The sequence below is a fragment of the Vigna angularis genome, chromosome 6, assembly GCF_016808095.1.
Source record: "Vigna angularis cultivar LongXiaoDou No.4 chromosome 6, ASM1680809v1, whole genome shotgun sequence".
Classification (NCBI taxonomy): domain Eukaryota; kingdom Viridiplantae; phylum Streptophyta; class Magnoliopsida; order Fabales; family Fabaceae; genus Vigna; species Vigna angularis.
The window spans coordinates 33,888,140-33,903,236 of NC_068975.1; the positions used below are offsets into that span (position 1 = coordinate 33,888,140).

Below are 15,097 nucleotides of genomic sequence, written 5' to 3' on the forward strand. Positions count from 1 at the left end.
CGACTCCAAGAGTGGTAATTAGGTGCATCCAGAACAGGAGAGACTAATGCAGTGGTTGGATTTTCATTGGGGTGTGGGTACAGAAAACTTTGTACTTGTTGATCTTGTTGATTTTCTGTTATGGAAAAAGAAAAGAAGGAACAAGAAGAGGAAAGAAAAAATAGAAAGAAAGAAAGGAAGAGAGATCAGAGTGGCACAGCAGAGCCCTTCAATAGAAGAGTTTTGATGCCATATCAAATCTTGTGTCCTTCCATGCGTGTGTACCATGTGCAGAGAAAAAGATGCAGAAAAGTTATGCGTTGCATAGTAAAAGAGAGGACGAGAAAGAGGTATATTGAATGGAGAAAAAGTAAAAGTGTGTATTACGCAAAGAAGGAAACAAAAGATAGGATGAATAAATAGAGGAATAGGACCCAACAAGGTCCAACTGCCGCATAACAGAAGATAGAAAACTCTTAAAAACCAAGATGAAACACTTGATGATCCCTAAGCGAAAGAGAAAGACACTAAATTATCCAAAACTAGACAACAACATGTATGAAATATTTTGATTCACTATTAAAATAAATTATGTTTTATTCACTATTAAAAAATAAATTATTTATTCGGGTAGTAAGGCGATTTTTATTGTTTAAAATTTTAACTATTAAAAAAAATCACATATCAGCATTATTCTTAAAAAAAATTCTTATGTTAATAAATTAATACTTAAAAATATTTGAATGAATTAAATATTTTGAAGAAATAAGACGTTTAATATATACAATATGTAACTGAATTAAATGATTTGAAGAATTAAGGCCTTTAGCATATAAACTGTGAGTATTAAAATATATTAAGGAGTTAAATAAGTTGAATGAAATTATAAAGAGGTAACTGATGTTTTAGTTAAATACTTTATTATTACTTAATTATATAAGATATATTGAAAAATATTCTCAATAGTCTTACCGGAGAGTGAAAAAAAAAGTTTACATTATTTATGGATAGGATAAATATAATTTTTCACTTAGTTTTTGTTGTTTTATTTTAGCTCCTCTTAAATATTATTCTCGTTCATGTCTCTGAAATATATAGGTTATTTGCTAGCTTAAATTATTATGAAGCATTTGAATATGTTTCTGACTTTTATTTTTACATACCAAATGTATAATGATGGGACAAAATCTCCTACCTTAACAGAGGTTCAGAATCTGAATGGACCGGCCAAATTCGATCCATCACGACGGCGACGTTTTCGTAGATGCGTTTCAACATTTTCCCGCCGAGGGCTCGCCGGAGCCTTCCGATTCGGCTTCCAGGCTTCCGGATCCTGCACCCGAACCTAAGTCATACTATCCGGCTGCCACAATCCGGCGCCGGCCAGTTAGTCGCGGTTTTGCGGATACTCAATCTTCAGGATCTAGCTTGGAGAGCGATTTAGTGAATGGCAATTGGAGAAGTTTCCAACACCGCAGGTGGCATCGAAATCTCAAGAAAGACGAGAATACGGAGAAACCCGATTTGGATGACCCGCAACAAGTTAATGCCTCGACGGAGGAGAACAACGAGGGCTCCACCGTAACTTCAGCTGCGAACGATGATTCAGCTGTCGACTCCGTTGACTCGGCGCCGCGACAAGGTGACTCGTCTTCGAGTTTCCTCGACCTCCCCGCGGGGTTGGCGATTAACTTATTAGGGTTTCAGATTAAGTTAATGTTCATGTTCATAACTTACCCGCTGTTGTTCGTGTTTTATTCATGCATGTTTTTCATGGATCCTTTGGGGACAACGAAGAGGGGCAAGGTTTTCCTTGTAGGGATTTTGAACAGAGGGTGGTGTGGTTTGTTTCGGTGCATTAGGCCTTATGTCAGTAGATGGTTCAAGGAGAACGAATCGGTTTGGAGCGTGGCTTTGCGGTGGGGGTGGGGGGTTTTGTGCTCAGTCTATGTTGGTTGCGTTTTGTTTGGTCTTCTGGTTTCGTCGTTTGTGTTTAGTATGTTGTTGATGAAGTATTTGGTGGAGAAGCCGATTCAGATGAGGGAGGTTTTGAACTTTGATTATAGCAAGCATAGTCCTGTCGCATATGTGCCGATAATGTCGTGTGCCGGTGTTATTGGTGGTATAGGTTCCGAGGATAAGGATGATGATCGGAAGTGGGTGGGTGAACGGTTTATACCTTCTAAGCACAAGGTGCAACTCACTGTTGAGTTAAGAGTGCCAGAGTCAGGATACAACAGAAACCTTGGGATCTTTCAGGTGCTTATCTAATTTCACTTGTTCAAAATCTTCATCGAATTTAAATTCAGAGTGCGAACTGATTTATGGTGGTACCAGTCCACTCACCGCAATTTGAGATTACAGATATCAAACTATGCTCCGTTGCTAGCTTGGTGTTACGACTTCTGGACCTAGAGATTAAAGTCTTTTACATTTATATTAAGGGTTGGTTTAGATAAAATTATTTGTAAGACCTTACGGGAAAAGAAAATAATAAAGTAAAATAGATTGAATGTTTTTTAGTTGGTTAAAATGAACTTATTTATACACTGCAGTATTTGTTTTTGGGATATTTGAAGTGGTTATTCACCGATTAATTTTGGCATTTATCCGTGTGGATTTTTGTTTATTAACTGGAAGGAAAGATGTTGGTTTTTGTTTATTAACTTGAAGGGAATATATTGATTCTGTAATGAAACATTATACACTACAATGATGTAATGTAGACCTCTCTGGGAATATATTAATTGGGTCATTGTGGTCATTAGTGTTGTACTTTCGAAGCAACCCGGTGGTAAGATTTGTTAGACACCCAAAAATAATTTAATAGGACTTCGTAAGTTCAAGCTTTTGGGTTATGTGGTTTCTGGCACGTTATTTCTGTTCAGTTTGTGGTTACTATCAGTGTGGCGTAGGTGTTCTAAAATAATTGTTACATATATTAGACAAAGAATAGAATTTGTTGTACTTGTTCCATGACCGTTGATTATGATTTCGTCAAGCATCTTGGTTGATGATGATGTGTGATTACAGATGTGGTAGTTTATAGTTTCCTGCAGCTAGCTTTTGTGTTTCTTCATTAATTTCTATTGTTCTATAGATCAGGGTAGATTTCCTATTGCCTAATGGTAAAGCTATTGCAAGCTCAAGTCAACCTTGTATGTTAAGATTCAGAAGTCAGCTTATCCGCCTAATCACTACTCTTCTAAAGATTGTTCCTCTTGTTACTGGCTATACATCCGAAACTCAGACTCTGAATGTGAAGATGAGAGGTTTCAAAGAAGGAGATCTACCTACTTCGTGTTTCAAAGTGACCCTTGAGCAACGAGCAGAATATCAACCAGGTGCAGGCATTCCTGAAATATATGATGCATCTCTGATTGTTGAATCGGAACTTCCATTGTTCAAGAGGATTATTTGGCTTTGGAAGATGAGCATTTTTATATGGATCGCGATGATGGCATTCTTCACAGAGTTAATCTTTGCTCTTGTGTGTTGCACGCCTATCATTATTCCGAAAACAAGGCAAAGGCTGGATTCAGCTCGCCGTCCTGCAACCTTAAACCGTCCTCAGGCACTAGATTGAGATTGCTTTTTTCTCCAGTCATTATTAACCGTGATGGAAGTAAAGTTTTTGTCTAACAAGTTAGCCTAGCATGTATTAATTTGTTTTAGTGTCCTAACATCTAATTGTTATTTTTTTTCTGTTGAATTTCTTTCGCAAATGCTTCAGAGCACGTCATGTACAAAATGTAATTTATGTCAACACATCAGAAGGGGAATATTTTTAGCTAACCTGAAGAAAATATATCTATACTAGGATTTGTGACAAACGAATTAATAAAACACCTTTGTTGGACTATTTCTGCATCGATTCAATACTAATTAGATGTTAAACTAATTAAGAAAAGCTTACCCAATACTATACTCTAAATTAATGTTTTTACAGACTCATTTAGGTTGAAATTCACAAAGGAATGGAGAAGGGAATTTAGGTTAGTACTTGGATAAAAGGAAGAAAGAGTTAGAAAACAAATATTTGATGGAGAATGAAAGAGTCAATTGTTTTGAGAAAATGAAAGGAAAATCCCTGATTTACTATTTGGACCTCTCATATTTATTTTTATGACTATTTTATGAATGTTTCATCCTACACCTCCAACATCTCATCATGTATTTTCAAAAATTTCATTTTTAACCTTCTAATATCTCATCTTTATCCTTATTTTACATCTCTAACTTTTTCAAAAATTTAAATTTTAACTTTAATAAATATTTTTTTATTTTTTTCTTTTTCTTATTAAAAATACTTTGGACTATCTTAATAATAATTAAATTTAAAATTCAAATATTATTTAATATAATTTTATATTTTAATAATTATTAAAACATAATTTATATTATAATAATAGTTATATTAAAAATATAAAAATAAAATAATTAATATAAAAATAATAATAAAATTATTATTTAATATATTTAAATATTTTAAATTATATTAAATAATTATTAAAATTTAAATAAAAATAAAATTTTAAAAACAACCTAATATCAAATAAAGTTATATTAAATAAAATATTTAAATACATTTAAATTATATTAAAATATTAAATTAAACTAAATAATTATTAAAATAAAAATAAAAAATAAAATTTTAAAAATAATTATTCATCAGATATGATATCCGTAAGATAATTTATCGGATGTCTATATCCGATTAGCCGATTAACAAATTTTTCAAAATTTGGTTTTTGTTAAATTTTTATAATTATTAATTTTAATTTAATATTTTAATTTAATTTAATATATTTAAATATATTTAATGTAATTTTAAATATAATTTTTATTTTCATTATTATTATTCTTATTTTAATTATTATTATTATTTTAATTTTTTAATAAAATTATTATAAAAATATAAATCATATTTTAATAATTATTAAAATATAAATATAATAAATGATATTATAATTTTTATTTAAATTCAATATTTATTAAATTTTAAATAAAAATCAAAAGTGTTAACATATTTTACGGATTTTAAACAAGTTTTTAAAATTTGGTTTTTATTTAAAATTTAATAATTATTTAATTTATTTTAATATAATTTAATATATTTGAATATATTAAATTAAATTTATTATTATTATTATTTATTTTTTATTATTATTAATATTATTTTTATGTTTTTAATATAACTATTATTATAATATAAATCATATTTTAATAATTATTAAAAAATAAAATTATATTAATAAAATATTTAAATTTTAAATTAAATTAAATTATTATTAAGATAGTGAAGAGTGCTTTTAGTAAAGAGAAGAAAATGAAAAAATATTTACTAAAATTAAAAATGAAAGTTTTGGAAAAAGTTGGAGGTACAGGAATGTTAAAAGGTTAAAAATGTAATTTTTGAAGGTGGATGATAAAATGTTGTAAGTGTAGGATGAAACACCCTTAGTTTATTTAATTTTTCCTAACGGCCCAAACTTTACTCTATAGTCATCCCAAAATTTTATAGTCTCCCCTCCACAAAAAGGATAAAACTAATCCTCGTATCTAGAGCTGTCAAAACGGATAATCCGCCTTGATTCGGCCTAGTTCATTACAGGTTGGTGGATTAAACGGGTTAGTTCACTTAATTATAAGTTTTTTTAAAATAAAAAAAAAATTATAATTTTTTTAATTCAAATTTAAATAAATTTCACTCTAAAATGATGTTAAACTCCAAAGACAATTCAAAATAATAATAAAAATATCATCCAATCTGCGTAATCCAAAAACAAACCCAATAATATTGAAACACAAAATAATAAATAATTAAATTAAATTAGATGAATTGGTAAGTCTGGCTCACCACGGGTTTAATCCAGATGAGTCGAGTTTTAAGTAAGTCGGGTTAAAAACTAGCCTACATAAAAAATTTACATTTTTTTCAAATTTAACCCGGTTCAAACATGTAATAAATAGGTCAAATTAACTTGCAGGTTACAACCCACAACATACCTTTATCCACTTATTTAAAAAATAAATGAACGATTATAAAATACATATATTTTGAACAGAATTTATATTCATAGAAATAATAAGTTGAGAATTAATCACTACCTGTTAAATACTTGTAATATGTGTGTGCTTTATATTCATCGTTTAAAAGTATTAATTTATTATATTAAAAATTATAAGTTTTAATTTAAGGGTACATTAATTCGGTGCCTTTTCCGTAAACATCCTCGGATTTTTAAACTGTTAAATATATTACTGTAAAAATGTTAGAATTAATAAATATTAATTTCACTAAACCAGTAAGTATAATAGAGGAAGACAACCATTTGCTTATTACAGTAAAATAATCACCATTTACCAGCTAGTTTAAATTAATTAAAACAGAACGATGAAAATATTATCGATGTTCAAATATGAATATCTTATAAAATAATTAGTTTTAGATGAGTATTATGCTTTTGGATATATGTCTGGTTTTTAATTTAGCCTGGAGAATAATTCAGTTTTAAAGACAGAATTTATTTCTTTTTTCAGGCTCTTTTTCCTTTTCCAGTAACAAAAAAAGAGGCATATGTTTATCACGGGTTCTGAAATAAAATAAATCGAAGATTTTATTCATATCTAATCTTATCCATTCTTGCCGATTGTAGATAAACACTTTATCGTTCAATTTCTTCTTTTATCATCAACTCCTGGTCAAAAATTTTTAGTCAATGTTTCCATTAAATACTTCACATTCTTCTTCAAGTTACAACCGTCATATATATATATATATATATATATATATATATATATATATATATATATATATATATTTATAACCCACACAAAAGAAAACATGCAATACATGACATCTAAGAAATAACTTTAATTCATAATTATTGGTAAAATTAAGACAACATAGTAAAGTTAACAACATGAATCTCCAAATAAAAAAGTCTTATCTTGTAATATTAAGTCACTAATCAAACCTCTCTTAATTATAACAAAATTGAAAATAACTTCAACAATCATTCATTCAACTAATTGTAATAGATGGGATAATATAATTCGTCGATACAATGTATTAGAATTTTTAAATGTGGATCATATATAAAATTGATTTAACCTAATTTTACATTTTAGTTTTATAAAAATAAATTAAGCTCAAGCTTATTTTATAATATGATATTTGATTAAATTGTATTAATTAATAATGAAATGTAAGTAATGTTTATATCTTTTCTTTGGTCGAGCAATGATCAAAGCCATTTTAGTGGTTTCCCGCCTAATAAACTTCTTTGAATCATCATTCCATGATAAGATTATATTAATGAAATGTGATACTGCCTTTGAAGAAAGAGTCAACCAAGTAATCATATCTCATTCAACCTTCAGATTCCATTTTTCTAAAAAATAATAATAATAATAAAGGTATTACACATATTTAAATTTATTTAATATATTTATAAAAATAAAATGATGATATAAAAAAATAAATTTTTACATTTTTAATAAAAAATAATAGTATATATATGTTAAGTATTTTTTTTAAATTGTTAATTTTTGGAGGTGGGATAAAGATGACGAAACAATGAAAATGTGGGAGTCTATATACTATTAAATAGTGCAAGATAGAAAAGATAGTTAGAGTGATACTTTTTTATCTGATTTATTTTTATTCTATTTTATGTTAAATAACATATCATCTAGCACATATGTATTTGTAGTAAAATATTACGCCATTAAGTTCATGATCTATTTTGACATTTATAGATCGTTTTTCATATTTTTATAAATTAAAAATTTCAATATAAATTCATAAGTAAATTCGTTTTTAACTTTTCAAAATTTATTTTATAAACCAATTCTACTTAACTTTGAAATAAACCACAGCAACCAAAATCTTCTCCTATGACGACCAAAACACATATTCGGTGTTCGTGCATATTGTATTTCATTCATGTCAGTTATTAAACTGTTGTAATATATAATTGCTTCAGTAAATTATTCAATACCATGAAAATAAATTGAACTGTGGTTTCAGTTACATAAGGCGCCGCATTCATATATTTGCTTATAATTTGCTATGAAAGTGTAAAATATGTTTATTGTAAAAACGTTAATACTTAATTATTTCATTTTTAACATGTTTAATAGCTTCACATTGTTTAGAAAATCGATATATTATTTAAATATTTTTTTCTTTTGAAAAAATTTTAAGATCAAATCAGTAATACATAAAAGGTTTAATACATCATTTGGTCCTTATTTTTAGGGGTTTGGTTCAAAGTAATCATATCTTATAAAAAAAGTTCGGTAAGACCTTATATTTCGTTAAAAAATGTTCAATTCGGTCCTTTCCGCTCACGTCATTAAAAACATAATGGTGCAAATGTCACGTCATCATTAGGGGTGGACAAACTGCACTATTTGCACTGCACTATAAATCTATTACAATTAACTATAAAATAGTTTAAAAAAACTGAACTAAAAAATAGTTCAAAAAAACTGAACTAAACTATTTTTTAGTTCAGTTAACTACAAAACAATTCAGTTAACTATAACACATTTTTCTTCTTTCATAAGATAAGTTTTTCATTTTTTATTATTTAAGAGACACTGGAGAGAGTGGATCACTGACCCAATAGAACATATCCCAGATTTCAGAAATTGTTGAATTTCCTCTTACTTGTTCTTCGGTTCTAATTGTTTGATACTGAGAGAAATTAATCAGAGGCACAACAGAACAAGGGGATGCAACAACAAAACCTCATTCTTCCTTTGGCTTTCGGTAGGAAGGAAAGCAGAGATTGGATGGTTGAATAAAGAGAGATTATATTAAATCTGTTAGTTGATCATGTAGGGGTGACGACGCAACAAATGCAGTTTATATATGTATGGTTCAGGTACTATAAGGAACAAAAGTTTAAGGTTAAGTGTACTTTGATTAATGCTTTGTTTATATTTCTGTCTAGAAAAATATAAATCAGTTAACCTCACCCAACTGCTAACTACTATTTGATTGTTTTTCTATCAGTGTGTGTAAAACATATGATGCCCATGCTTAATATGCTATGTTTCAGTTCCTCTGTCACTGGATACAATTATCGCAGAGGTGAAGACTGATACAAGACTGATTCAATTAATCTGGTGGCTAATCACCAATGTTAGTCAACTGCGTTTTAAATAGGATTTAGCTTCTTCCAACTGAAGAAAAAAAAAACATGGTGGGCAACGCCGCATCCAGCCAGGGCAGGGTCCCAATTTCAGAAATAATTGGAAAGGAGAAAGGGATAGAAAAGCAGGCAAAGTCACAGTTTCAGAAATAATTGGAAAAGAGAAAGGGATACAGTTCTAGTTCTCCTACAGTTAACTGAACTAAAATTGTAAACAATTCAGTTTTAAAAATTAAACTATAAAACAATATATTTAAGTTTTTAGTAAAAATGGATTACTATTTTTTAGTATTATATAGTACAGTTAACTATAGTTAAGTATGGATTAGTTTATTTTGCCCAACCCTAGTCATCATCACCATCTCTAAACAAACCCTAATTTCTCTCTAAGAAACCCTAGCCACCGCACCATCCAACGCCGTCACCGCCATCCTCGCCGGCAGCCGTCCTCTCCAACATATCACGCGCCACCACCAAATGTAGAGACTTTTTTTTTAAAATTAAAAAATCATTTAAGTTCACCTATTAACTTGTGCCACGTGCTTATGAGATGCCACGATGACATTTACACCGTTGTGTTTTTAAGGGGACCAAATTATGTATTAAACCTACATAAAATTTCAAAATCAATATTATTTTAAAGGTACGATGATTCATCGTATCAATATTGGAATTAGAATAATTTTTTTTATTATTTATTAATTTTTCCCTTATCTCCCGCTAATCTTGTGTGTCACGATTTGTTGTCTTCTAACTATAGATTATCGTAAAACATATGTTGCAAGATTTATCCAAAAATATGACTATTGGTGGATGCGTAGACAAGCAGAATCTTTTGATATCCTCTAGGTATATTACAGAATTATTTGGCACTAAATCAGTGATTCTTCCTCGCATTTTAACCCTAATCCCGGGGAAAATGCTTGCATTTGGTGTTGAATCAGTCGGCTTGATCACCTTTGAGGAAAGAGGCACTCTGGGTGATTTCACGCACTGGCTTGTTAGTGTATCTGATGAAATTGTAGGCCCATGCACCCGCCACAGCTCCAAGAGTTGTTGACACCAGATATATCCATATTCCTCTGTACTCATTGTGCACAATTGCTGGCCCTAAGCTTCTTGCTGGATTCATCGATGCCCCTGTGATTGGCCTGTTCATAAATCTCACAACTCATTTCCATGTGATTGGCCTGTTAATACTGTGTTAAAATCAATTAGGTTTGAAGATAAGTTAATACAATACCCGGCAAACATCACATTTAGCAGTACCGTCGATCCAACTGCAAGCCCTGCCAACTCACCAATCTGCACCATTTTAGATAAAGTTAATTTCAATCGACAAAAGCTATGAAATGTTGGCTCAAGAATATTCAAATGCTGATTTTGATACGCATTGCATGTGTATTAGGATGTAAACTGTGACTCAACCTATTCCAAATGATTTTGCAGTTAGTCAATTTAAGTAACCGTTTATACGAGGAAGGGCCAAAGAATTTGGCAAGATATGCGAATTCCACCGCTATTTGCTAAATTCAAAATGTTCGGCACAAATAAACGACAACCATCACCAAACAAGTAAAAAGACAAGAATTATTTTATTTTTAAGAAAAGCAGGATAAATTACCGCTCTGTTATCGGTGGCAACTCCAGAAATGACAAACATGAGATAAAAAGTGATTATGAATTCGATCACAAAAGATTGTAAGTCAGAACCAGCGGGGAGTGTTCCTGTGAAATGGTCATTCTTGCCATTGAATAGAAGTCTCAGAGTTCCGCTGGCAAGTGTGGATCCAACCACCTGAGCTATCACATAAGCCGGTACCTACAACACATAAAACAGAAGAAAATTCAGTAATTAGAGACAAACTGAGACCATTATATGTGTTTTTGTTTGGAAATGAAGTATGCTTAGTTATTAACCAAGCATAAATGCCGATGAAACTGTTCTGGCGAAAGTTGTCTCCATAAGGCAGCGCGTTGAATATTCGTAGTTTGTTTTTTCAGTTTATTGCATATTTATAAGTCTTTCCTCTAATTTTGTTCACTACTTTTAGAAAATAAAATCGCTTCATGAATCTTAACGTGCTATTTCTTTCATATTTCTTAAATTTTGGTGCTGGTATCTTTTTTTTTCCTGGGAAATTAATCTGAGTGACAGTTATTTTTAGACCATTTTCATCACCGTTTGACTGCACACACTTAAAAGTAAATAATCGATCAATATTCTAAATTGATACACAGAATCTAATGAAAATAAAACAATTTAACTGACCAAATGTTGGTAAAATATATTAGCCAAGAGAAAAGAGTGCGTCACCTGCTTCAGTGGGAACCTTCTGGTGGAAGCATGAGCAATGGTTACAGCAGGGTTGAAATGAGCACCAGATATATGACCAACAGAGTAAACCAAAACCATAACAGTGAGTCCCCAAACAATTGAAATCCCTGGTTGTGTTATCACTCTGTCCTTGTCAAGGTTCACCACCACCGAAGCACACCCTGCAAATATCAAAAAGTACGTTCCCACCACCTCTGCCACCAACTGTACTTATTAAACACATGCAACCAAATCATAATCAATGTCCAGCTCAACATATTTATTCCAAATGTTTTGAATCCAGTAAGCTTCAGGGTTTCTAAAACCAGCCAGTTAAAGAAAAATAAAAAAGTGAAACGCCATCCTATAATTACTACAGAAAAAAAACTTTAGTCGGGAAGTAATTTACATGTAAATTTTAAGAAATTTGTCAAAAAAAAAAAGGCAATTTTCGTCACTACATTCAGTGACTAATACTTTGTAGTGAGAATTAGATAGAGAAATCCATATGGGTTGTTTGTGGTAAATTGAATGGAAAAGAAAGGATTAGGAGGGATAAACACCTTCTGCAAGAGGGGAACACAGTCTTGGTTGGTCGAGGGATCACACTTTTTGGGGGTTTCGCCGTTCACATTTAAAACAACCTGGTGGTTTCCACCGTTTGCGGAATTATCAGCCACCACCGACATGGTCTTTGGATAAAGCTAAGAGAAAGAACGAAAAGGGTGTATTGGTGATAAACTAGCTTTGCCTCATAGGCCAAAAAGTGATGGAGAAGAGAAGCAGCCAACTCCAATTTATGGGCACCAAAAAGCCTGGGATTCAAAGACTAAACTTATACCATTTTTTCCACGAGAGGTTTGACCAAAACAACCACTTTTAATGTATTTCCTCGGTACATACGTCTTTTAAAATTCTGATTTCTCACCGAATATATTGTTCTACCTTATTGTATATCGTAATTTTATTATCTTACGTAGGGCGTGTTAATGAAAAAGTATGACAGTTACGGCTTCTGAGCTGGGGTCTGAGTAAAGCATTGAAAGCTTTTCCAACTACCCACCGGAAATGCAGACTGGGACATCAATGGCTATGGCACTTTCCATTAATTTTGGATCAGATTTAACCTTTTTTTTTGTTTATTTGGGTCTATATGTTCCTGTTTTGTCGACCGTTTAAACCAGAAAAAGGATTGAGCAAGCAAAAATTTAAACCTAATCAAACTAATCTACCGTTTCAATAATTTTGATTCCTGGTTAAAACTGGATAAGATCACGTGAATCAGAACAGCTCTAATTTTAGTTCAATTACAACTTTAGTTTTGGTACAATCACGACGCCGTATATTGGAATTCTAATTTTACCTTCTTTTTGTTTTTCATGGTTGCCCTACACATGCTATTCTGAAAATTTCTCTTCTAGATTTTTATTTAATTTTCATTTACATTTACACGATGATAAATTACTTTCTTGTAATAATAAAATAATATATGAAATATTGAAAATGTTTTTTTAATAATTTCTTTACAACATTTTAACAATACACACGTAACAGGTAGTTAGTTCATTTTAAATATTTTTTTTAAAAATAAATTTAAATAAGCTAATAAAATAATTACATGTAGTCATTATAAAAAAAAAACTACTATAAAAAAGTTGTTAACATGTTGAAGTCTATATAATATATATCAATCTTTAACTGCTGCGTTCACTCATAAAAGTTACCGTAGTGACAAAACTCTACGTCAACAGAAGTCAGAACTGAGCCAGTACAAAGTAACAAAATTCTAGTGTATTTTATTAATGAGAGAAAATGAAATGCATTTAAACAAGAGAATATCAAAGTCTTCGTTAAGTAACCAGGTGACTTACTACATGCCATGTTAACATATCTAATGTAAATAATACATAGTTTTCTCATTTTTAACGTTTATATAATATCTTTTAACATTATTCTTTTAAAGATTAAAAAAAGTAATTTTAATTCCTCATGACATATAAGGCTCAAAATTTTAATTCTAAAGAATAAAATAAATATAATATGCATGAATTAGAACGTTGAATGAGTCTAGGGTTACATTGGTCACTCAAAAATGAATTATTGTAGAATTAAAATTGTTAACTTTACAGTGATCAATTTAAAAGCTACTTTTCTAAATAGAATTCTTTTCTTAAAATAAATAAAATTTCTCTATTCTGTCCACGTAAATAAAAGATTGAACAATGTTTAAAAAAATAAAGTAAAAGGTGACCTTTACTTTAAAATTAATAAACTAAAATAGACATCATGACGTGCATTAATCAATACGTATGAAAAATATGGTTTTCTAAATATATACTCATAAAGAGGGCCGCTTTAACTTATGAACCGGCTTTTCTGAAAAGATCTATGAAGAATGCGCGTTGTTACAGCTTTAAGCCAAATTGTCTTGTATTCCGTATAAGTGTATGCATGCTCTTGGTTAAGACGTTATTCAGGTAACTTTCCTAATCTTTGGACGTTAAAAATATATATGGTTAAATTCTAAGTAGATTTTATACAATTGAGTTAAATCTAAAATTATTTCTACAGGTTTTCATAGTCATTAATTGTGATATATAAAGTTGACTTCATTTCTATGTTAAATTTGCTTTCTAGCATTATATTTATAAACAACTTTTTATTTGGCTTTTACTTGAAATTATTGATATTTAAATGAGTCTTTGAACTTTTGTATTCTTTATTTCTCCTATGGAGGAATTGCAATGCTAAAGAAGTATAGGAACGATGAATAGATACGTCCCTACATACGTCCGTAGTTAATGGGTTAGTTAGTGTAGATACCTTCGTATTAATAACCTTCCCCTTTATATCCGTAATTAAATTGGTTGGACTGTATATAATTATTTCGTATTTTTATTTATTTATACTTTTTTATCAAAGTAACAGATTGACTGAAAATGATGGGTCAGAATTATGTTATATTGGTATAGCATGGTAACTAAAGAATTTCTAAATGACATGCTGAATTCATTTAATATCTGCACATGATGTGGGCAAACTCTAGATGTAGTTGTTGTTAAAGGAATACGTCAAATTTGATGGCCGAACTTCATGCAACGCACGTGCCAATGAAAACTCTTCTTACGATAACGGATAAAAGATAGATTTGCAGTGTAAAAGTTATAATGTGAATCATGCAGTGTTGAACAACTTTTAGAAAAAGGAACTTTTCTAAAAGAAATTTTATATCGATAAACTCGTATATCTCTTTTATATTACAAAATACTTTTAAGTATATATAATGTTTGGTCTGAACATATCACTCCACGAAAGGAGCAAATATCACAAACTTTTACAATAATTTTTATATTTTCTTCGTAACAATACTTATCTTTTTCCCTCTTTTATGTTCTTATTATTCTTCTATTTTTGTATAGAAATGATGTATAAATAAGATTAATCTTAAACAATCTGGCAAAATTGTAAATATATAAAATAAAAAATTTAAGAACCAAAACAGAACTTTGTTTATTTTATTGTATATTATCTAAGATAATTATTTCAAATTTTAGAACGGTTAATAAAAAAATATGTCTAAAATCAAATTTACTTATTTAATTTAACGAAACAAAATATTTTTTATCTTTAAAAT

At 29.9% G+C, this 15,097-nt stretch overlaps 2 protein-coding genes across 2 annotated transcripts; one reads left to right on the plus strand and one right to left on the minus strand.

Moving 5' to 3' along the window:
- The first annotated feature begins 1,090 nt into the window (after nucleotides 1–1,090).
- LOC108341112 (seipin-2) lies at nucleotides 1,091–3,716 on the plus strand. Its single transcript, XM_017578751.2, has 2 exons — nucleotides 1,091–2,238; nucleotides 3,080–3,716. Exons 1-2 carry the CDS (start codon nucleotides 1,198–1,200, stop codon nucleotides 3,563–3,565), a joined length of 1,527 nt encoding a protein of 508 aa, XP_017434240.2. The 5' UTR covers nucleotides 1,091–1,197; the 3' UTR covers nucleotides 3,566–3,716.
- Nucleotides 3,717–9,924: 6,208 nt separating this feature from the next.
- Nucleotides 9,925–12,299, minus strand: LOC108341920 (nodulin-26). The gene is made up of 5 exons (XM_017579604.2): nucleotides 12,027–12,299; nucleotides 11,464–11,688; nucleotides 10,771–10,968; nucleotides 10,390–10,451; nucleotides 9,925–10,297 (listed from the first exon to the last, which is right to left on the minus strand). The coding sequence occupies exons 1-5, from the start codon at nucleotides 12,150–12,152 to the stop codon at nucleotides 10,087–10,089; spliced, it is 822 nt and encodes a 273-aa protein (XP_017435093.1). The 5' UTR covers nucleotides 12,153–12,299; the 3' UTR covers nucleotides 9,925–10,086.
- Between the last annotated feature and the right edge of the window lie 2,798 nt (nucleotides 12,300–15,097).

Coding starts and splice junctions, on each gene's coding strand:
- LOC108341112 (XM_017578751.2), top strand. CDS start 1,198: ATGGACCGGCCAAATTCGATCCATCACGACGGCGACGTTTTCGTAGAT. Junction 2,239..3,079: donor GAAACCTTGGGATCTTTCAG/GTGCTTATCTAA, acceptor ATTGTTCTATAG/ATCAGGGTAGATTTCCTATT.
- LOC108341920 (XM_017579604.2), bottom strand. CDS start 12,152: ATGTCGGTGGTGGCTGATAATTCCGCAAACGGTGGAAACCACCAGGTT. Junction 10,452..10,770: donor TTGCCACCGATAACAGAGCG/GTAATTTATCCT, acceptor AAAATGGTGCAG/ATTGGTGAGTTGGCAGGGCT. Junction 10,298..10,389: donor CTAAATGTGATGTTTGCCGG/GTATTGTATTAA, acceptor ATTTATGAACAG/GCCAATCACAGGGGCATCGA.